This window comes from Pinus tabuliformis, chromosome 8 (assembly GCF_031772625.1).
Source record: "Pinus tabuliformis cultivar Carrire ecotype Pingquan chromosome 8, CPIR1, whole genome shotgun sequence".
Classification (NCBI taxonomy): Eukaryota; Viridiplantae; Streptophyta; class Pinopsida; order Pinales; family Pinaceae; genus Pinus; species Pinus tabuliformis.
In genome coordinates, this window is record NC_142294.1 from 452670037 (window position 1) to 452694764 (window position 24728).

At 38.4% G+C, this 24728-nt stretch overlaps 1 protein-coding gene across 1 annotated transcript in view; it reads left to right on the forward strand.

Moving 5' to 3' along the window:
* The window catches only part of LOC149235999 (glycoprotein 3-alpha-L-fucosyltransferase FUT11-like), a 171322-nt gene that overhangs the window by 37678 nt on the left and 108916 nt on the right, over positions 1-24728 (forward strand). The window contains exon 3 of the mRNA XM_089372296.1: positions 13792-14033. Within this exon, the coding sequence (XP_089228422.1) occupies positions 13792-14033 (242 nt within the window). The remainder of the gene's footprint in view (positions 1-13791; positions 14034-24728) is intronic.

Genomic DNA, 24728 nt, shown 5'->3' on the forward strand with positions numbered 1-24728 from the left:
CTCTTGTCTTGGATGCCTTACAAATCCTCAAAGAGTATCGGATGCCAGATGATTACCCAATCCTCCCATTCTTTCTTTATGAGTGAAGACAAGAATGTTGTGTCTAACTTGCGTCTGCATTTCCATTCATGGCCTTCATCTAGACTTACGGTTGTCAGTCCTGGTCTAGTGCATGACCCATGAAATGGAAAACACAATTGTCACTCCTTTGTAATCAGCGGTGATCCAAAACTCCCTCTTGATCAGGGACTTGTCAGAGGTCCCTCTTAACTGGGGACTCTTTCCTTCATCATCAACTTATTCTTCGTGGGTTCTTCAGTTGCTTGATCTCCTTCCTTTCTTGATGTCATTAAGTCTTTGTTTGAAATTCTTCTAGGTAGGGCACCATCCATCAATCACTTTCCTTCTTGGTTTGTCATGTCATTGCTTCGTGGAAGGTGACCATCAGGTTTTCTTGTCATCTTGGCTACTCCTTTGTCATCTTGTCCATGCCTCAGAATATTTTTCTCATGGATGCTTTGATGTACTTGCTAGGTTACATGCTTTGACCTAGTAGCCCATCATGACTTTATCCTGATATTGCTTTTTCTTTTGTTGGATGGCTTCTTTGTCACGACATCTTTGTGGAGTAGAACCAATTATATGCATCTTTTATATCTCCAAGGCCTTCATAGGTGTCAAGGGTCCTTTCTTCCTTTATCAGAGTTGTCCTGCCTTCTTTTGGGAGATATCTTTCAAGGCATTTTGTCAGATAGTGATTCTTGGTGATCATGGTGTTCTTCACATGCTTGATCTCTTTCTTCATTAGCTTCTTCTCAGATAGATAGGTCAACCATCTAATGCTTCTTGTGAGAGCATTCCTTCATTGTTTGCTTTCATGGACTTGTTAGCATTTCTTCTTGCTTCTTAGTCATCAATCTTATGTTCCTTATGTGAGCATATTCTTTTGTTGACCTTCATTGCATTGTGGTACATGCCTTCGAGCATATTCTTGGTGAAAGAGATTCTTTCATGCTTGATCATGTTATAGAACTTGTGCCCATGACTTAATAATCTACAAATGATAACATGACTTAAACTTTGATGCATACATACCTCATCTTCTAGGAGTTCATTCTCCTTGAGTAGTAGATCAGTCCTCTTCTTCCATGCAAGAAAGTTATTGGTACCTACCAATTTATTGCTTTCCGTGCAAAAAGACGTTGATGTATATTCAGAAGGGGACATGTACTTGATAGATTTTGAGATGTAATGGATTTGCTTCCTCCTTAAAGGCTCAATGGCTTGTCTTCCCTGGATTTTGATGTTCTTCAAGTGGACGTGCTTGGTGATGAGGTTTGTTTGAAGACTTGTAGCTTGATGTAGGTTCTGCTTCAATCTACTCTTCTTTGTGGGTGCCTTTATATAAGGCTCTTCTTCTAGCTTTGTAGACCTCCTTGGTGAATGATGGATTGTAGACCCTTCTTGACCTTGAAGTGATTGAGACTTCTAGGCTTGATGCTTCAATCTTGTAGATGCTTCTCCTTGATGAGTGTTCTTGAGTTGCCCTTTCCTTGATGTGTCACCTTAGCTCTGATACCATGTTGAAGAATCTAGGGCAAAGTAGTGTAGTGTGATTCTTCGTTACTTGATAACAATTTGTGAAGTCTTTTTACTTTTTTTGTTAGCTTATTCTTCTTCTTCTTATTAGTGCATATGTGTGTACTTCATCAAACTGCTACCAAAACATAAAAACAAGAACACAAGATGTTGGCTCTCTGCCAGGGCCAAAACCTCTCTTCTCTTGAGAGGAAAACCCTTTAGTGAATTTCTCTTATTGAAGCTTCTATTGATCAATGCCAAACCCTAGACCCCTGACTAAGAGATCCTCCAAGCACAAGTCAAGTCTTTACTCCTTTCTACACCATATACCTTGGCACTTCTTCCGGCACTTTGTCTTCTAGCGCTTCGTCTTCCAATTATTGTCCTTTTACCTTAGAGAGATAGGCTCCTTCGCTAGGCTTGGGAGTCCTTGTAGGCTTGATCTCTCATCCAAACAATGAACTGTTCACCAGCTGTTGTTATAGTTCAGACATACACTCATTGCACCTCGCCTTTATACTTCGGTCTCCTTCCTTCTTACTTCGCTTGATGTCCTTCTTCCACGCTGGAGTAGGAGGCCTTCATGGGCCTAGTTTTAGCCCCAAACAAACAAAAATATCCAACTGTGATCTTACTGCTGTTATATCTGCAGATTGTCCTTCATTCCCTCGCACGTGTGACTGTGTATACCCTAGAAACAGTCCCTTACTCTTCGCTGTTCCTCCTCTTCTCTTCGCTGCCCTAGTAGCCCCTTTTCCTTGGCTTCCTTCGACCTTCTTGTTCTCTTTCTCTTGCGGATTTCAAAGCACAATTGATGCATTGTATTTGGAGTGGACAACCTTTATAAATAGAGGACTTCCCCTCCATTTAAGCCGACTTAACTGACTGCATTTAGGTCAACTAGTCTTCTTAATTGTAGGCCGACTCTAAGGGCAGTTTGGTGGCTGACTTGTTGAGCAGACTTCAGATAGTTTCCATGGTGTTGTAGCATGCTTGAAGGAGTTTGTTGAAGGTGCCATTGCCTAGGAGTAGACTTGACTTTGCTTGGAGGTTTCCCTTTGACTTTAATATATATTTATCTATGTTGCACGCGTTCCCGAACCCGGGGGTGGGGTTCTCGAACCCGTCCCTAAGTACCGGATTCAGGTACAGGTTCTTCTTAGAAGAACCCATAAGAATCGGGTTCTAAAAAAAAACAAATTGGGTTCTTTTCCTTTAACGGGTTCTTTGGGTTCTTCAGAAAAAAAATTATTTTAAAAATTTAATTTTCAAATAATTTTTTATTGAAATTTAAAAATTAATAATATGATATTTATTATTAACAAATGTCAAAAACTTAAAAGTTAAAACCTAAACTTTTAACTAACCCACAGCCATCGAATTTCATTTTTGTTTTTGGTTGAGCTGTTCCGATTTACCCATTTCCGGCGGCAGTGGACAGATTCGACGACACCTTCAGACGGACAAAGCATCGGTGGCGTTAGGCTTTAGGTGTTCCATCACCAGCGGTTGGCAGAGGACGTTGTTTGCGCAGGGGAGACGTCGGCCAGTTTGAGCTGGTGTTTGCGCAGGGGAGACATCGGGCAGAGACGTTGCTGTTCAGGTGTGTTCTCGGAGGCTGCATATGTTTATTCTGTGAAGCGTTCTATCATCTATGTATATTCTGTTTCCCTGTGCGGTGACTTTCTTTGTATTGTGGCTCCGTGTGGTTGGTGTTTTTTTTATTTCGTAATTTGACATTTATCAATAGATCAGTGTGAGAAATGTTGGAAATTGCCATAGTGCTGTATTTCTTAATTTGGTTGTGCAGGGTTTTGTCCATTCATGTATCTCAATGCACTTAAGCGTAATATCAAATATGAAACATCAACTATGATTAGCTTAACTTGGTTAGTGAGTGCAGGATTACTGCTCCTTTGCACATTTTTCCTTGTTGTCCAGGCCTGTATCTTGTCAACTTTGAATGAACCCACTCAAATTAACATTTGATGATGGGATGCGAACTGATGATGTGTGTGGACAAGGAGATACAACCATATGGCCTTATTGAGCTACCTCCAATTGCTATGGATGAGCAAGAGCCTCAAGATGAGAGTGATTCCTACCTGGAGAGCATGCTAGCTGAAGATCTAAGTGATGTTGGTGACATGGATGTTGATGACATGGCTTGAGGAAGCCATTGTTCATTAGGCTTTAGCTATTTTTATTTTAGTATTTTAAAATTTCCTAGTTCATGTTTGAAGATGCCTTAAGGCAAATTTTGAATGTAGTATGACAATGGACATATATCATGATTCATGATTCTTATTAATATGTAAACACTGAACAATTTTTTGGTGATAAATTTTGAAATTTCAATGTGAATGTTGAATGTTCAATGATGTGCATGTTTAAATGATTAAAATTTTCTTGTTTAAAGTTGAAAAATATACAAATTCAAATTTCATATATATTATTAATTATAATTTATAAATTTATAATTTATAAAATTTAATTATTAAACTTTAATATTATTATATTACTCGACGAACCCATGTAGCCTGTTTCAAAAAATGCCGTCCCTGTCCTCGTCCCCGAACCCACGTTTCCTGGCAACATAGATATCTATACATAGTGTAACATGCCCTTAAGGCCTTCAATATTTTCTCTTGACTATTTGACTCACCCATAGCACTTTGACATGTGCTAAACCTACTACAATGAGCAAGAAACTCATTGTCATATATTATAAAAATAATATTTCTTTTCTTGGATAAGTACAAATATCAAAAGTACATTTATGAAGACCGAACCTAGTTACACTTGCTTCAACAGGGGGTAACCAGACCAACAACGAAAGAACAATATATTTGTTTAAAAACTAACAAAAAACAAGTAATGTCTGTGATGCTGTCTAAACATAAAGACAAGAAACATAACTAAGAACATATAAATGCTCCAGGAAGAGCTGCTATGATCCAAAACGATAACCATGAGAGCAATCGGGTAGAGGTTGAGACGTCTATGGGAGCAGCTGGAGTGCCAGGAGAGGCATGTCCTTTTCCTTTGGTAAGCAGTGCTTCAATTCTTGCAAGCTTGAGGGCGTCTTCTAGAAGTTTGTTGAAGGCCTTCTTGTTAGCGGTCATATTTTTGGATGCTCCAGTGTCCACATGCCATTCGACACCAGACACGATCTTGGATGAAAGACATAAAACCATAGAGAAACATGTCTCAATGTTGGAGGAAAGGTCATCCATTGTAGTGGATGCTTATGCACTCCTTGCTACTACTGTTGCCTGCCCTTCCCCTTCTTCTTATCCTTGGTAGTTAAAACACTTGATGTGGTTTAAGTCCTCCCTACCTTGATTAGAGAAATCTGAATCCTTTTTCCTTTTTGATCCTTTTGATGTCCTCCCTTGTTATTGCCCTTCTTCATCTTGTTGATGAGGTCTAGATTCCGACCTTCTTCCTCTGTAACTATAACATTCTCTGGTCTCATTTCCTCTTGGATGATTTCATCCCATAGCTTCTCAAAGGTGGGCACAAACACCCTGGACAAATTGTTGTCAAGAATATGAAAACCCATTCAAGGTTATGGGTATTAATACTTTACTGTCAACCTCTTCTCTAACTACTGCACATTGATCATTGAGCTCGATAATCTTCATCAAACAAGTGGCTATGGTATTTTTCTTGCTCATCCGTGTGGCTCTAAGCTTATTCCTTAGAAACATATTATGATTGATGTTCTAACTCACTTATCTTGACCATTTTTTTTTTTTAAATTTTGCCTAGTGCATGGCATATCTGGGCTCTACAATGCTGGTCATCATGAAATCTTAAAGATCATGCTCCTTAAACAACATTTGTACCTAACAGTTTCATTGAATTAAGTTGGAGGGACCTGTTGTCGCTCAAATTGTATAGGTGAATGCGACAATGACTCAGGGAAGGGGCTGTCACTCTGATCCCTGCCCTCTCCGTTCTAGTTGTCTCCCTATAGCAGGCTATGGGGGGTGGTCCATATGAAATTTGTGGATGAAGGACTTGTAGGGAACCGACGAGTATGGGAGACACAACTAAATGGCCTAGCAACTTGCATAATGATGATTCACAAGTTTAATTGTTAACATGATTAGATTAGATTATTTGAGAGACCAATGCCTTACGATGGAGTCAAATTACTTGCAAAATATAAATTAACTACCAAGTTGCCGAATGAACAATTGCTGCTTAGGATGCACATTATCCTATATGCGATGCGAACAGAGGACCAAACACGAGCAATTTCCTTCACAAATAAAATCAAGCCTTTTGAAAATCAATCCTTGTCTCAAATCTTATGGTGAATCTCTGCCGCACGAAGATTAGAAATCACCGTAAAAGGGGGTTAGTTTGTTTCACACCAAAGAAAATGATGTAATATAAGAAAAACGTAGGGCCTAGCTCTAGCAAATACATAGATGCTTGTGGCCCCTCCACTTTAGAAAACCCACAAATATTTGTGGCCCCACAAAAAGAAAAGTTTGCTAAGATCTATCCAAGCCACAAAATATAAAGATCTTTCTAGAAGCTAAAAAAAACTTTCTAAAGGCTAATGGCCCTATAAAATAAGTTTAAAATCTAAAAATCCAAATAAAAATAATCAGATTAGGGCTAAAATTCAAATAAAGACTATGAATAAGATTTCAGACCCTAGAAAGGATGTATTAAAATATTTACAAACTACTGGATCTATACAAAGGGTTAGAGGAAATATATACTAATTATTTACAAAACATAAATATTTACAAAATCCAAGTATTAGCTCTCATTAGCAATTCAAATTTTTGTAGCCCAAGATTAAGGAAAATTCTTTTTTGAGATTTTTTAAATAAATTTCATGGGTGAATAATTTCGAAAAATAAACCAGCGAAAACCCTCTTGCAAAATAATTCGTCACAATGAAAGCTTAGAGCTCAAGCAAGGTCGACTCTTCCCCATAGTTTGTGAACTTGGAGCCCAAGGGCCAACGTACCTGTAAATCTCTATTAAATCTCAAGATAAACTGTTAGATCATATAGTGAATCAGATCACCTAAGATAAATCGTACCAATAGGATGTTCTTATCACTGGCAAATGCAATAACAATTTATAATATTCAGCACAATATAGAGTATAAACACATAAACTAGCACAGACCATAGATCAGCATGTTCGCCGCCTCACTTGCACACCTAGGTTAATGTGGGAAAAATTCTCAACCCCACAATGTGTGATCTTGGTGGCAAACTCAGAGAAGGGGTTGTCACCTATTCCCAACTCTCTCCGTTAGAGCTCTCTCCTAGCTAAGCTAAGGGGGTGGTCCCTAATGAAAAGTTAGATGAAATGTGAGTTTTCTAGGAGACCAAGGTAAGCAGAAGGCTTGTGAAAAATAGCTTGTTTCCAAAGACATGAGCAAGTAAATAAACATACATGAGTAATATTAAAAGATTCACCTAAAGATAAAGAACATAGACCAATGCTTTAAAGAAATAGTTGCTCAAGATAAATGACAAATACTTGATCAAGATAGAAACTCAAAAGATGATGACAAATAATCCTGCAAAATGGCAAAACGTTAGATAAAATATAAATATAGAAAATCACTTGCAAGACACAAATTGCACTTACAAGGAGATGCTCAAATAAAGATAATAACATTCATGATCATAAGCACATATAATAGCAATTTGAAGGAAAATAACTTGCAAATGAAATTCAATGGATGCGAAGTATTACTTACAAAATATAAGTAGATATTCACTTGCGAAAGGGAATAATCAACAACAATTGATAATTTCATTAATGAGACATGAGATCATTCATTATAACAAGTACATGAAATAAACAAAATTTGCAAGTAAATGTGAAATTCTCTAAGGTAATTAAATTAAATTGATGCCAAACTAGCTATAAGGTGAGATGTAATTATCTCGGTTAATTTTAGTGTATATGCCTACTCTAGGTGAGAGATTCTCCCTTCAACCTCTTACTAAGGGGTAAATATTGGGGTGATCTGCAAGGAAGAGGGGCTGAGGGGGCACTTGTCCATGTTAACGATACCCTTCCCCTAATCCTTACAAATCATGTGTGCCGTCGTTCCTACAAGGGGACAAAACCACCTTCATAATTGCAGGGTCACACATTTTACTTTGTACCAAATGGAAGAAATTTTCAAAGAAAATCTTTGTCCTATTATGTCTATACAACCAAGCTTATGCTTGGAGGTAAATTTTAAAGATGCAAGTCTAAACTAGAATGCCTAATATGAAATGCTTGAACGCTATTGTTTCCCAAGAGAGTTTAATAAGATAAAATTCTTTAAGTATCCAATGTATCTTAATGGGAACAATGGATGGAAATTATCATTAACTCACAGGCTTTGTAAAAGTAAATTGCATGTAAATAGAAATTCACAAGTGGCCCAAAATTTGCAAGTTTGCTCCAAGTAAATGAAAAATGCTTCGAAAGATATATCAATGAGCAATATGATTAAGATAACATTAAACACAAGTTGACATAAAATGGTGAAGCATGTATCAACAAAGCATATGTAGCAAAATGCTAAGGAAATAGAATATAGCCAAAAGTGAAATGCTTGCTTATGATATGTTGTAACAAATAGAATGAGCTGCCCAAAAGATTCATAAATATTGTGGCTTAAACAACCATGAAAGTAAATTTGCCCAACACAAGAGATTTACCAAATGAAAATGGCAAACTTGATTGCAAAATTGAGAGATTGTGAGTGCTATATGCTAATACTATGATTTAAACCATGCATAAGTTAAATTAGATTAACAAGAGAAAAACATGTAAGTAAGTTAGAAATTACTCAAAGAATCAATCCACTCAAAAGAGAAGTCCTTCTAAATAAGGAGGTGGGATGCCATGGGAGAATTCCCAAGCTCGCTGAAGAAAAAATGAATTTTTATTAGACGTGTTACAAAGGAATGAGAGCTTCTCTAGGTCTCAAAGAGCCTCAAGGAAGTCTTTACAATAAGACACTTTAACTGTAGAATTTTCTTGATGAAAACTCACTACAAAGAGATTTAAGAAAGCCATTTTTGAAATCTGAAAATTACATACAAATTTCAGACTTGAAATGAGGAATAAATAACATAAAAAAAAGATTAAGCCTCTCCTAAGGCCCATGGCCTAGAGAGAAAAAGAGGCAGCCTTCTAAGGAACTCAGCTTAGCCAAGGATGGGCCTCAAAAGGGCTCACGACCTTGCTACAAAGCTGCCCAACAAATGCAAGGGGTCTTGCAAAGAAAAAAATAGTAGTTTCTGGAAGAATCTCTCCTCCAACTTGATGCCAAAGTGAACTTGAGTTGTTGCTCAAAGGGCTGCAAAACAAATTAGGAAATTAGTGGAGAGAGCATGCAAACAAAACAAATAATAATACACAACTAGTATACAAAACTAAACCAAGTCATGGGAGTGAAACTCCATGCTTGTCTAGTCTAGGAAAATGCTCTAATTAACTCATATAATCATTGGAAAGCTCTAGATTTGGATCAAATGAAGTATGAAATTTGAATTATAAGTGATTCAAGTAGAATATGGGAAAAGAGAACTCCCATTTTTTTGTTTCTCTTTGGATGAAGCCCTTGAAGTTAAGATCAATGAGTCTTTTGTATCTTGAGTCTGGGAGTGAGTTGATCTATGTGAGACTTCTCCCATGCCCAAAAGAATACTTCACACAGTTCCAAGAAAAGATTTTCTACACACTTGACAACAAATATTAACACACGTGACACAAAGGAAATAGGGCAATATGATGGGTGAAAGAAACTAAAAATTTGTCCAAAAATAATTAGCATTTCTCACTTCTAGAATACTACTCTAAGTCAAATATATATGCAAGATAGCTTGCACATATCAATCCACAATGAATGACAATAGAAGCTAATACAATCCAAATGCATAAGAAATTGAAGAACAATAAAAAGTAATTGAAAATAGATTACCTTATGATAGAAAGATAACACTACCAATCATACCTAAAGTCTTTGTTTTATTAGCAAAAACAAGTATACAAAAAGGCAGAGTTTCTTCAAGCCCAATAGCTCATAACATGAATGCATAATGAAAGCCCAAAACTGACTTGAATAGAAGAAATGGAGATAATCTCAAGGTAAACTCCAATGCCAAATGGAACATGGTGGAAATCACAAAGGAAATTCGAATTCCAAGTTTAGAGGACGAATTTGAGATGTAGCAACATTTTCCCTTCAATCCCATGTGCCAAATTCGTTTTCCCTTGTTGCTGTGCCAAGTGTGGGGTGTTGTGGGTGGAGAAGACAACATATTCCCATGAAAATCTCTAGTCAAAACTCATGGAATGACACCAATGTAAGTTGTTCCCAAATCTGCTCCTCAAAACTGCATTAAACTGCTGCAAGCGTGAAGGATGAAGTGTAGTGTGTTGAGCTACCTTGGAGATGTGCGTACAAGTGGAAGGAAATATAAATAATAGTGGAGACATGCCCCCACAAATGTTTCAACCAAATATTTCCCCAAATCTCCTATGCTTTGCGTTAATCTCCATGAGAAATTCAAGCTGCCCAAAGCATGTGCGTTCCACCAAATCTGGCCCACAAAAAGATTTTTCACATGTGCTCAAATTCTTGTGCCATGTGGTTGCCAATTTACCCCTTTAACCCACTTTATTTTCCACTTAATTTCCATGTCATTTGGCATGTGAATTTTTTTATTATTTTTCTCCACTTTTTATTTTTGGGCTAATTTATTGCCACATTTTCCACCAAACATATAAAAAATGGGTTTTGATGGTCTAGAATTTATTTTTTACCCCTCAAAGTGTGTCTTAATAGAAAGTTGAGGGTCAGAGGTGTAATTTTAAGCACACATACCCCATACAACTTCTCTAGACATCACTTATTACATTTTATATTCAGAATTTATTAAAATTTCCATCCAGCGAGAAATTTTAAAAATTGAAAAACTGACCCCTAGACTTAATCAAATTACGCGAAATTTTATGAGTGATCTAGTATGTTAATATACAATGACTCTAGACACTATGACTCACCCAAGGCCTCGCCATCAAGCTGCACTCCGGCTTTGGGGTTATGCTCGGAGGAAAAAACTCGATTAATTATTAAGTGTTAGAAAGTACCAATAATTAACCAAGTAAAAAAAAACCTCCTAGAGTAAACTCACTTGATGACACTGTCCCAAGTTACTTAGGCCTGTTATATGACTCAATTCATTACACTAACATCACTTTACATCATCCCCGTAGGGCTTGCGAAATTTGAGTACAACATAGAAGAATATGAAAAGAAGAAGTTAGAGTTAAAAAACTCTGATGATATGTGAGCTTTGATGGTACATGAAGCTTCTGACATATCCTCGGGCATGGAGTCTTAAAAAAATTTCAGGTGCAACTTTAGTGGTCAACACAACTGATAGAAGAACACCATGAACTGAATCCCAAAGTCTTTCTATTATGAGAAAAATAATTCCAGCAGAGCAGAAGCTCAATACATCAATAGAACATTACTTCACCCAGAAATTAGATGATCAAATAGAACCTTGATAACTTCTTTATATAAAGAAAACCTCTCCAAGTGGAAAATAATGGCTAATTGGCTTGATCCTCATCAAAGTAATATCACCGTCGAAAAATATCTTAGTTTTTTTTTAATATCCACTGCCAAATTTTTATTTTTGAGGAAAAATTCGAATTTATCTTAAAAACCATTTTTTATTAATCCAAAAATTAATGCTTTAGATTAATTTACTCAAAATATTGATTTTGACTTAACCACCAAGATCCAAGGGCCCAAATTTTCTTAAAATATCAATTTTTCCCTTGGTGGAGGGCCTAAAAAAATTGATTTTTTTTGATCCACGAATTTTTTAATTATTTTCCACTTGGAGAGAATTTAATTTTTCTATAATTATTTTTGACTCAAAATTAATTAATTTTTTGGCTTAGGATTTTATTTAGTTTAGCCAGAAAAATTAATTAATTGACTCCAAAGGGGATTAGTTATTTTTTCCACCCTCAAATATTTTAGCCATGGTGTTTAACTATGAGTAACCATGCACTAAAATATTTTTTACATCAAATTATTACAAATTCAACCCTTAGAAGGGGAAAACACCTTTAGACATAGACCCTCAGTAATATTACTCAATTCTGCAACACTATATGATCTAGTATGAAACCAAGTGTATTTATAATTAAATAAATGGACCATGGTGTCTAACTATGAGGGACCATGCACTAAAATTTTTCCTAAACACACTTTTACATTAGATTCGATAAACACCTTGTCAACGAATTCCACCTTAGCTTCGGAGTTATCTCTGGAAGAAAAACTTTACCAAATATGTGTGTTTACAAACACACATAATTTGGAGAGGTTAAAAAACTTCCTAAGATGAAATCCTTTGCCAAAATCATAGGCTTACCTAGGTGTTGTTACATAATTCAATGGTCATACTAGCATCATTTACAATAGACCTTTCAGAGTTTGGGTTTACAAATGATGAATTCATGCTGACTGATGATTTTGATTTTTGAAATTTTTTCTCCACTTCTTTTTACTCTGCTTTGTCGGACTGTTGACAAAATGTGGTAAACAGGACCTTCCAATTTGTCTTCATTTTTGAGACTTAATGTAGTCATACCACTGCTCTTGGAATACATTGCTTAGAGAAAACAGATTGGTAACCTAAACAAAACCTATCAAGGTTTACAGTGCTTTTTCCAAATACAGATCTTGGGAATCACACCCCCGAAACCTTCCAACAATTCCTATCCCAGGTAGGAGCCCCACTATCCATGCATGGAATTCTGGAAGGTTTCAGCAAACATGCTTTCATACATGTCAAAAGTTACACCATGGAAAGTAGATTGTGCGCTCAGAAATTTAAACTAAAAATCTAGATAGCTAAAATTGAAAACATCAATCAAAATAACAGCTATAGAGTATTTTTAATTGACAAACACTTACTGCTGATACTGTGAACAGCAAACACAGAAATTTGAACTCTCCAAACAGCATGACTGCTTTTAATATTAAATCTGAATTCAGTAAACTAAACATTGCTATAGCTCAAAAATTAAAACTCTTGAAGCACCACAGTGGTGTGCCTTGCTTCTCCTTTATAGACTAGGAGGAAGATAAGGTACAATGAATTTGGATACATGCACAACAGCAGGCCAATTGAAAGTATCATATCCTAACCCTAATTTACCTTCCTTGCATGATTAGATGAGCCAAGTGAAGTGCACCTCTACTAGAGTTGAAGTGAGGCATGCAAGCATGCATCCTCCTTGAGGCCTGCACCCTAACTAAGACTGAGAACCCACATGCATGAGGTCCTAGTCGAACTAGGGAACTGCAGCTTTTAACTAACTGTGCATCCAACTACCAACTGAAGTAAACTCAAAATAGAACTGAGCTGTTAAATCTGGAAAACAACGTATCTTTGCTGGAGGAAGAAGGTGCCATAGCTGGAGCACAGTCTGAGTTACACAGGTAAAAGCTTAACACTTGTAACATTTATTAGCTCCTTGTTTGCTGCTGTAATTAAGTGGCACTAACTGAAAATCTCTGGCTGTAAATGTTGAGTGAAGCTTGCCTTTGCAACTGGAGTCTGTTCTGTGGCAACTAGATTTTGTCCACTGCAACCAAACTATATCCTTTTGCAAATTCTGTCCCAGCCCATAGGATTCTGCCAAGGTCCACTACAGACATATGACGCGAATGGGGTCTACTTGGAATAAAATTAGAACATCCATTGTAACTTTCCTTTTCTGTGGCCCATATATGATGGGGCTTACTGCATTTGTACTAGCTGTTTTAATGATGCATTTTTTGTAGAATGACGGCTTTGGTTTTCTTTGAAGTTGCTGTCGTACATGATACTGATTTAACTAAGAGTATCCAAGTAGCTACATAGCTCTGTGGTGCCATTCAAGTTGGGTCTACAGTTGTGGCATATGTTCTGATGCTCACATAAACAATTAGTTTACATAGTTGCTTTATTTCCTATTGTTGCAACTTGCAAGTATAATATTGTCACGTGAAATGAACTGTTGAGGGTACATAATGTGTCTACGTTAAGCAATATTTTTGGACTAGCAGGTCATGCTAAATTCGTCTTTCATTCCATCAAAATCTATAGGATCAGCTCATCTTGAAGTTCTTATATGTTCTTTTTGCAGGAAAGGGTACAATGTTATAATGACAACCAGTCTCTTGTCAGATGTACCTGTAGGTTACTTTTCATGGGCTGAATATGATATTATGGCACCTATTCAGCCAAAGACTGAAAAGGCCCTTGCAGCTGCTTTCATTTCCAATTGTGGAGCTCATAACTTTCGTCTACAGGCACTTGAACAGCTTCAGAAGCTCAATGTCCCAGTTGATTCTTATGGTGGTTGTCATCGAAATCGAGATGGCAGGGGTATGCACAGATAAGATTTTTAATATTCCTTTACAGTACTCATTCCTGCTTAGCGTCCATTTTAGGTGAACTTGCATGAGTAGGGGAGACAGCATATTTAAGTAAAGTTGCTTCTTTTTTGTAAGTGCAATAAATTTGATTTTATTATGGGAATGAAATGATATTATTCTAAAATGTTGCAAATAAATTATTATTCCCAAATTGTTTTGCAGTAGGAGAAAGTAAGTTTTGGTCTTTTTCGTTAGTAAAATACATTTGATTTTATTATGCGAACAAAATGATGTTATTCTAAAATCTTGGCAAATAAATTATAATTCCCAACACATTGTTGCAAGTAGGAGAAGGTCAATGTTGATCTGATCGCAGATACAAACCCCTTGAAAAGCATTTTCTCAGCTACCATCGAACATTGATTACCTGGTGCATGTACTGGCTCATAAAGGTGGAAGAGCAGGATTGTTAGAGCCTTCAGTTGATATGTGTCAATTGGATTGCCAAGTAAAGCTCCAGAAATTGGAATGACATTATCTACCTGTCTATCTATCTATCTATACACACACACACACACATGGTCAAATTGACTACCTCTAGTCTTCGGATTCCAGAGGGACATGGGTTCAAGACCAAGTGCATGTCGAGCTAGCTATAAAGATTGTGGTGCAGGGGGTTTCCTGCTTTGGGAGGGAGGTACAGCCTTGGTGTATGCTGGTGGACTAGTCTGTCCTAGGCGAGTGGGGGGCACCAATGCTCTTTATAGAGAGGAAAGATGGGACTTTGCAGCTATGCATTGATTTTAGACAGCTGGACAAGGTCACTCTGAGAAATAAATATCCTCTACCAAGAATAGATGACCTATTTGATCAGTTGACAGAAGCAAAGATCTTTTTGAAGATGGATTTGATGTCAGACTACCATAAGATAAGGATAAATGATGAAAACCTTACTAAAACATCTTTCAGAACTAGGTATGGACACTATGAATTTGTGGTGGTTCCATTGGACTAAAAAATGCACTATCTTCACGTGCTTAATGAATGGGATATTTAGAAATTACTTTTTAAAATTTGTCACTGTATTCCTAGATGGCATTCTTATTTATTTAAAATTGGAGGAGAATGAAGAGCGCTTAAGGTTAGTACCAGAGGTGCTAAGAGAATATCAGTTGTATGTTAAATTAAGCAAGTGTTCATTTTATCATAATAGATAGATTCATTACATGAGACACGTCATCTCTGAGGAAGGAATATTAGTAGATCCAAAGAAAATCGAAGCTATTAGGAGGTGGCTGTGATGTCCCCTGGGTAAATATTTCTCGCAATGTAAATAATTGTAATAATGTAAATTCGCTGAGAAAGGGACACATATTCCATTGCTTGAGGTAGGAGATTGCTTGAGGAATTGGCTGTTTTAATGGCAGGCATGGGCTGAAGTGGTCTTAAATGGGATGACTGTGCAATAAGTTAACCAACCAGAAAAGCACAGGCCCAGGGATCCTTAGTCTCTAACAACAAGCAAATAAGGATAAAAATTGAACAAAGCAGTATGGGCTGCGCTGTCCAAGAAAGGGGGCTGCGTGGATTCTGGAACCTCGCGAAGAGGCAGATGATTGGTTGTTGAACATCACAAGGAAAAAAATCAATGCGGGGGACTTTGTGGGAGACTCTTACACTCGCTCTCACGTAGACATAGAGGCGCGCAAAAAATATGCATGCGGAGACAACGAGAGAGCAAAAAATGCAAAAGAGAAGGAACACCGATTCCTATCCTTAAGTTTTGATCTTTGCATCAGAGCACCAGCTGAAGAATCCTCTGACACAAGGCTTTCTGGGTAAAGTATCACACAAAGAGAGTAGTGGCTTGCTTGCCAATTTGAAGAAACCACTGGAAGTTGGTGGCTTGAAGAACCTACTAGATTGGAAGGATTCACCCTGGTGCTTGTGAGGATTGAAAGAAACACCAGAAGTTGCCTTGGGATAAAACTCTGGTGCTTGACTCACCGATGAACCACCTGGAGAGTGATTTCTTTACCATTGGCAACTTAACCACTAATGAACCTTCCTTATTGTGGCTCTCTTCTCCTGTAGAGTGAACTGAAGTTCTCTGCGCTGTGGTACCCTGGCATGAAGTGAATATACCTGAAATGTTGAATATCATGTGGGTAGCTGGTGGATGAAGGCAGTGTAGCTTGGTGGCATTCCTATTTTTATTGTTCTGTTGGTCAAAATCCCACAAAAGCACTCCACCTCAAGCTTTGGAATCTGGCTCGGGGGTGACAACTACAAGTAATAGTAGCTGTAGGTTGACTATGGCTGGGTGTAGAGTCAAAGTCCCACTCTCAATTGGAAAAATATCTCTATTGCATAAGATAAGTGATGCTCCATCATTTGTAACCAAATGTCTAAAATGTGTTCATTGTGTTGATTACAAGCCTATAATGATGTTAATTTCATGCTCAAATATGTGGTTCATGCCTTTGAATCAAGATTTCATGTCTATCTATGGAATGTTGATTTCTTGTAGGAATTTTTGGCATTATATGGCTTCCTGGTTGCTTCTTTAAGTTTGTTATATGTTTATTAACAACCTAAAAGGCTTGCAGATCTCTGAGTTGTTATGAGCTTGCAATTTGTCTAATGGGCCTCAGCGAGTATGAATGGGCAAGTTCCTGTTCTATTTATTGAATCACTTGCAGAATTGGCTATTAAAACTTGTCCCATGATTTAAAGCGTAGGAAAGATGGCAACTTACATGTACGTGGGATCATATCCTAGTACTTATATTTATGTATATGCATATATTTTGTGCAGGCGATTCCTTCACCTAGTTGGGGAATTTAATCACTTTCATATCAACAACAATCATGACAGTGGGTTGGGAACAACACTCATATAGCAGCGTAGGAGGGGTTCCTTTATTCCTATTAACAATGCGCAACTTAAGCGTATACCCTCGCTCTTTCCCTTTGTGAAACTCCTCTTCGACGACATCTTTCGGCTATGGCATATAATCTTAGCGTTAACTTTGGTGTTCATGATGTTTTGACCCTGCCCGCATGTGGCCAGTGCTCGTGACCTTGGTCTTCTGGGATACGCCAACTAGGCCTTGTTATTTCTTCTAGCGCCCTGATAGCTCAGAAGTCGAATGGCCGCTCTCTAAGGTTTTGTTCGAGCGTTCGTGCTCTGCTTCCACTTAATCACGGAGCCTTGTCACCCCAGTTTGCTCCTTAAGTCGCACTCGTGTTTCCTTCCGGGAGACAGACTCCAGGGAGACAAGAAATGTAATAAGTTCGTTACCCCCGGTGTTGGTTAATACTCGACACACTTGTCCTTGGCCTCTAGCTACCACGTTCGCCCGATCCTTGTCATCCCAGAGGTTTGGTCAGTGGTTGTAAGGGAGAGCCCGGGATTGAAGACCCGAGGTGAGGTGGCAAGGGTGGCCTGCTCCTACTCTTGTTAAGTGAATATATTTATATATATGTGTGTGTGTGTGCGCGTGATAAAAGTCCTCCATTGGGCTTTATGAGTCGACGACGTGGGTCTACCCGTGCCCTGGAGTATGAACAAGTCGACAGCTGATAGGTGGCTTATGTCAGCCACATGGGCGCCATGTTGCATGCTCGATGTCATGGCATTATTTAATTGGCCATGACTTCAATTGGTCATATTTGTTGATCCGGGAATTGGATTGGGACAAATTTTATATCAATGGAATTATCTCGACGAGACAAATGCAATGGCATCATTTGTTTTAAGTTTTGAAAGGGTAGAAGAAAGTGAAAAATTTAGACCCCAATTCCATAATGTGACAATGGGAGTTGGGTCATCATAGTGACATGCCTCCTGCTAACCTTAGTTTGGGCTGGGGATAGTAGGGGGTATGTTACAAAGTGGTATAAGAGCATGGAGGTTCAACACTTGGACTGGATGGGCTCTATCATGGGAAGTGATAGAGAAATTTCCCGCATAAGGGGTTTCATAATTATTTTTAGCAATTTAACTAAACTAATGTTTAGGTGTTAAAAGCCGATCTATTATTGATTTACTACTTGCCTGATAATAATGCATGGATGCTTGGTTTAGGGATGGAGCTCAACTCTAAGCTTAATATCTGAATGTGACTATGATGGCATCCTAGTCATAGTGTTGTTTGGATTGTGTACTAACTGCAGTGATGTCAACATGTTATTGGCAATGTATGTGCTTGCTATTTGGCATTATGAAGGTCTGGACAACGGTGGCTGTGACCTTGGAGTTTGTCATTTCTTGAAGTTTGCAGAACTGTTCGCAAAGCGGTGAGTATGATTACTTGTAGCATATCATCATCGTTGGTTAGGTGATATGATCTTTCATACTTGGAACAATTATGGATGAGAATGTTCATGCCATTTAAAGGATTTGGAGAAAATCCTCGTGTGAGGTGTATTTTGCATAGGACGGTGGACCACTTGGTGCAAGGAGTGATAGGTGTTGATTTTTATAGCATCGGATGTGCTCTAGCCTTGAAACTTTGCAGAGAGGCTAAGACACATGCATTCTCCAAAACCCAGAAATTGTTTCTGGAAATTCCTTCGTAAGGCTTGTTCCTCATGGTAATGTCTTCCTTGTATAAAGAATGGGGTGCAGCATGTAAAAAAATGGCTGGTTGAAGCATGTAAAAGGTCGTTATCTCACTATGAGATGGGGCATCCATGTTCAATATTCAAACTGGATGAGTTTAAAGGCAAAGGTCTTCTGTAGTCCTTGTAGATAGAGAACTTGCAACTTTGTGGTTGCTCACTCATACTGGTTGTAGCAACGTGAAGGTAATGATAGGTTGATTTCTTGCCTGTGCATGCAGGTGCTGGGTGTGACGCTGAAATTGAATGGCTATATATATATATATCCATTCATTGTGAGATTGCTTGTATGTGCATGATATACTGCATAAATGTGAAAAGGTATAAGTTGTAAAGTGATATGCATACGCTTATACGTTGATAGCCTTAACTGAACTAGAGACTGATAACAATTAAGGCTGGTAATTTTGAAGCAAAAGGGCTGAATTTCAATTCTGTCAAGGCTTGATTACGCATGAGCCAATGCTGGTATGATAAATTGTTTTAATTAATTCCTTTAAAGTTGCAGATGCCTTGATTACTAGCCTCGGTATAGAGGCTGAATTTAAAAGTGCTGTTTGGTCTCAGTACAGAGGCTGGATAAAATTAATGATGCTGGTTTGGGCATAATAGCTGATTGATGGTTTAAGCATAATCGCTGATTTTCAATTGTAGCAGAACTCGTCAAGGGAATTGAAATCTTTTGAGAACTGATATGTGCATGTACATGTAGCAATTCTAGTTTTTGAAAATTTATGTTGAGATAAAAATATGCTTATTTATGTCATGGGTTTTGAGGCATGTGACTAATATGTGAATTGAAATGTGTGTTCAGTTGTAGGGTAGTATGCTTGGTACAGTAGGGCAAGGAAACTGGTATATTGCTATATTTATTAATGCACTAATAATCGTGTGTGCACGCCAGCATATCAAGAACCTTTAGCACAACAAAAGAAGGGCAGCTTGCAAGAGCTCTCAAGCATTTGAGGCAACAAGGTTCACTGCTGCGAGAAGAGGGAAAAGGAGGGGGGCTTTCCCTCAAGACTCTCTGATAAGTATTCCTCCTGGGAAAAAATGGAAGGGAAGTACAAGTTTAAAGGGGTCTGCCATGAAATTTTGAAGAAGGATAAGTCTAAATTTTTATTCATGAAATATTGAAAACATCGGAACTCATGGGGTTGAGTGAGTATGGTGGTTGATCATTTGATGTTTTGTGTTCCCTTATTGGTTCTGTGTTTGATATGTTATTTTAATTTTTGACTGTTGATTGGTGCATGGCTATGTGACTTTGTTTATGAATTTGAATTACTGTTTGGTCTTCCATGTTTTTCTTCATTTTTTTGTTGTTCTTGCCTTCTCTGTTTTGAGAGTTTTGGGAATTGTTGGGTAAAGAATAAAACTAATGGGGCTCGGGAAGAGCTGAGTGGAACCCAATAGGCAATATAAGACCCGAATGAAGCCTAATGTATGAATAAAGGGCAGCTGAAGGCAGGAAGGAAGAATGTGACAGCAGTTGGGCTGGTTGGGTCCATGGGCATTAGTGGATAGTGGTGGGACAACCATGAAAAAGGTAACAAGAAAAGGTAGAGTAAATGGGCTTGAGGTAGCAAATGCCTTGGCCAAGTTAGGAATTGTTGTTCTCGATGTTGTGCATGCCTTGCACATATAAAAGAAGTTCTTTTAACCTTGACCTTATGACATAGGTAATTGTGTTGTGATCATGATTATGATGATGATTGAATAGATGTATATGATGCCATTGTGATTGACAAGTTATTGTCTGGATTGTTCTTGTGGAAGAATGATTGGTTATGATGCAGTTAGCATATGAAGGGGGATGACATGTTTGTAATTCCCAGTTGTGTGAGGAATCAATTGGGCAAAAGTAGCCTTGGCTGTTTATGATTTTGATATCATGTGAATATGATTATGATATTATGCCCATGTTTGTATTATAGACAGGGAAGGCTGAAGGATATATCAACAAATGGAAGCAATGTGATTTGTGGCATGCTGAGACAAGCATGGATAATTAGAAACACCATAGATCCTAGATTTGGATTGTGGATGCACGCGATGAAGCGTGGGAAAGACACTACAGAGCAGTGGCTTGCCAAGGACTGATGAAGCCACTGAGAGTGGTTTTCGTTGGACTGAATAACCCACTGGGAAGTTTGTGGATTGATGAGTTACTAGCCAAGAGATATAGATACTGAGGTACTTAGGATGATTGAGGAAGCAACAGGTATACTAGTGCTTGCACTCTCTGAAGAAATACCTAACAAGGGTGATCTCTATGCTCCCATGGTAGTTTGTCCAGTTGAAGAACCTTCCCATGTTAAACTCTCAGTCTCCTATGGTTGCCTGAAGATTGAAGAAACCACCTAGTGTGGCTTGCCTTAGGAACCATTGGGAACCTTTGGTATGAAGAACCTACTGATTCATCAATAGCTTGCCACTGAGGAATCTTCCCATATTTGCATGTTGAGCTCTCCTCCTTCTGTAATTGAGTAGTGGCTTGCCTTGGGACTGAAGAATCTTCCCATGTTATAATAAGACTACTCTCCTGATTTAGGGATGTGATTCTCTGTGAAAGAAGGAATGCTTGTGATAAAGGCTGAACTGAGACTCTTTGCGCTCTGCATGAACCTCTGACTGATTTGTAGCCACTGTGGTGTAACTACGAGGAGCTATCGAGAACACCTCATAAATGAGCTTTGTTAAAAACGTGTGTGAATGGCTGAGTAACTAGTCAAAGGACAAGACAAGAGGTATAATTTAAATTTTTGCAAATTCTTTATGATGAATCTCATGAGAGATTGTATGCCATGTCACAGGAAAGCATGGGAAGTGTTCGGTTTGGGTGAATGAAGTTGACTGAAAAGATGATTGCAATAGCTTGGAGATATTAGAGTGCGCAACAAAGCACCAAGAAAGCTGCAAAGCACCACTGAAAAATGGCCAAGTTAATGGGTATATATATATATATATATATCTCCGTTGAGTTGCTGGGCAAGCGACTGAGTATGTGGGTTGTAAATGTTTTACAAAGCTGTGTGTACAAAGCTCCATATAAACTGTGTTTGTTTCATATATGGTTATTGAATACTGAGGACAGTGTTCTCCCCAAGGGGGAGGAGATTGTGTTAACCCTGGGTAAATATTTCTCTCAATGTAAATAATTGTAATTATGTTAGTTGGCTGGGAAAGGGACACAAGTTCCATTGCTTGAGGAATTGGTTGTTTTAATGGTAGACATGGGTTGGGGTAAGTGGTCTTAAATGGGCTGACTGTGCAATAAGTTAACCAACCAGAAAATGATAGGCCCAAGTTGTCCTTAGCCTCTAACAACAAGCAAATAAGGACAAAAATTGAATAGAATAGTATGGGCTGCGTTGTCCAAGAAAGGGCGTTGCATGGAACCTCGTGAAGAAGCAGACGATAGGCTGTTCAACAACACAAGGAAAAAAAATCAACCGAGGGGACTTTTTGGGAGACTCTTACACTGACTCTCAAATAGACACAGAGGCGTGCATAAAATATGCACGCGGAAACAATAAGAGAGAAGAAAATGCGAAAGAGAAGGAACAACGATTCCTAACCTTAAGTTTTGATCTTTGGATCAGAGCACCAGTTGAAGAATCCTCTGACATAAGGCTTGCTGGGTACAAAGTGTCATAGAGAGAGTAGTGGCTTGCTTTCCAGTCTAAACAAATCACTGGAAGCTGGTGGCTTGAAGAACCTACTAGAGTGGAAGGATTCACCCTGGTGCTTGTGAGGACTGAAAGAACGACCAAAAGTTGCCTTGGGATAAAACTTTGGTGCTCGACTCACCGATGAACCACTTGGAGAGTGATTTCTTTACCATTGACAACTTAATCATTAATGAAGCTTACTTATTGTGGCTCTCTTCTCCTGTACAGTGAGTTGAAGTTCTCCGCACTGTGGTATTCTTGCACAAAGTGAACATACCTGAAATGTTGATTATCATGTGGGTAGCTGGTGGATGAAGGCAGTGTAGCCTAGTGATATTCCTGTTGTAGTTGTTTTGTTGGTCAAAAGCCCACAAAAGCACTCCACCTCATGATTTGGAAATTGGCTTGGGGGTGACAACTACAAGTAACACTGGCTGTAGCTTGCTGCTTGTCTATGGTTGGGTGGAGAGTCAAAGTCCCACTCTTAGTTGGAAAAAATTCTCTGTGCATACGATAAGTGATGCTCTAACTCTTGTAACTAAATGTATAAAATGTGTTCATTTTGTTGACTACAAGCCTATAATGATGTTAATTTCATGCTAAAATATGTGGTTCATGCCTTTGAATCAAGATTTCTAGTCTATCTGTGTAATCTTGATTTCCTGTAGGAAATTTGGGCATTGTATGGTTTCTTGGTTGCTTCCTTAAGTTTGTTATATGTTTATTAACAACCTAAGAGGCCTGCAGATCTTTGAGTTGTTATGAGCTTGCAATTTGTCTAATGGGCCTTCGTGAGTATGAATGGGCAAGTCCTTGTTTTATTTATGAATTGCTTGTAGAATTGGCTATTAACCCTTGCCCCATGATTTAAAGAGCAAAAAGGTTAACAACTTATGTGTAGGTGAGATCATATACCAATACTTATATATATGTATATGCATATATTTTGTCCAGGCGCTTCCTTCACCCATGTGGGGAATTTAATCCCTTTCATATCAACAACAATCATGACTGTTGGATGGGAAGAGCACCCCTATAACATCGTAGGGAGGTGTTCCTTTATGCTTGTTAACAATGTGTGACTTAAATGTATACAATCGTTCTTTCCCTTAGTGAAATTGCTTTTCTACGACGCCTTTCGACCATGGCATATAATCTTAGTGTTAAATTAGGCGTTGACGATATTTTGACCCTGCCTGCATGTGACCAAGGCTCATGACCTTGGTCTTCCAGGACACCTCAACCCGACCTTGTTATTCCTTACAATGTCGGGACAACTGGATAGTCGAATGGCCACTGTGTAAGGTTTTATTCGAGCGTTCGTGCTCCACTTCCTCGTAGTCCCAGAGCCTCGTCAGCTCGGTCTGCTCCATAACTCGCACTTGTTTTCCTTCCAGGAGATAGAATCTAGGGAGCGGGGAAGTTTTCGTTTTCGTTCCTTAACATTTGCGCATGGCAATAAGTTCGTTACCCTTGGTGTTGGCTAATACTTGACACGCTTGTCCTTGGCCTCTAGTTGCCACGTTCGCTCGGTCCTTGTCATCCTGGCAGTTTGGTCGGTGGTTATAAGGGAGAGCTCGGGATTGAAGACCTAGGGTGAGGTGGCAAGGGTGGCCCACACCTTCTCTTGTTAAGTTTATATATATATATATATATATATTTGTGTGTGTGTGTGTGTGAGATAAAAGTCCTCCATTGGGCTTTATAAGCCGACAACGTGGGTCTACCCAATACCTAGAGTATGAACAAGTTGACAACTGACCGGTGGCTTTTGTCACCCATGTGGGTGCCACATTGCATGCTCAATGTCATGGCATTATTTAATTGGCCATGACTTCAATTGGTCATATTTGTTGATCTGGGAGTCGGATTGGGACAAATTTTATATCGTCGGAATCGTCTCGACGAGACGAATGTGATGGCATCATTTGTTTTAAGTTTCGAAAGGGTAGAAGAACGCAAAAAATTTAGACCTCAATTCCATAGTGTGACAATGGGAGTCGGGTCATCATAGTGACATGCCTCTTGCTAACCTTAGTTTGGGTTGGGGATAGTAGGGGGTTTGTTACAATGGTCCACACCTAAAAACGTATCCAATGTAAGGTCATTCATGGGGCTTGCTGTATGCTATAGGAGATTGATAGAAGCATTCTCTAATATTGCACATCCCATTATATCCTTATAAAAAAATAAAAGTAAATTTGAATAGACATCAATGTGTGAAGGAAACTTCTACCTATTAAAAAAGTTGCTTATTAGTGCACCCATTCTTAAGATTGTTGACCCAAACGAAGATTTTGTGGTATGTATAGATGCTTGCAAAGAGAGGCCTGGTGGAGTTCTTACAAGAATGAGCATGTGGTTTGTTATGAATCTAAGAAGCTTAAGGAGCATGGAAAAAATTAT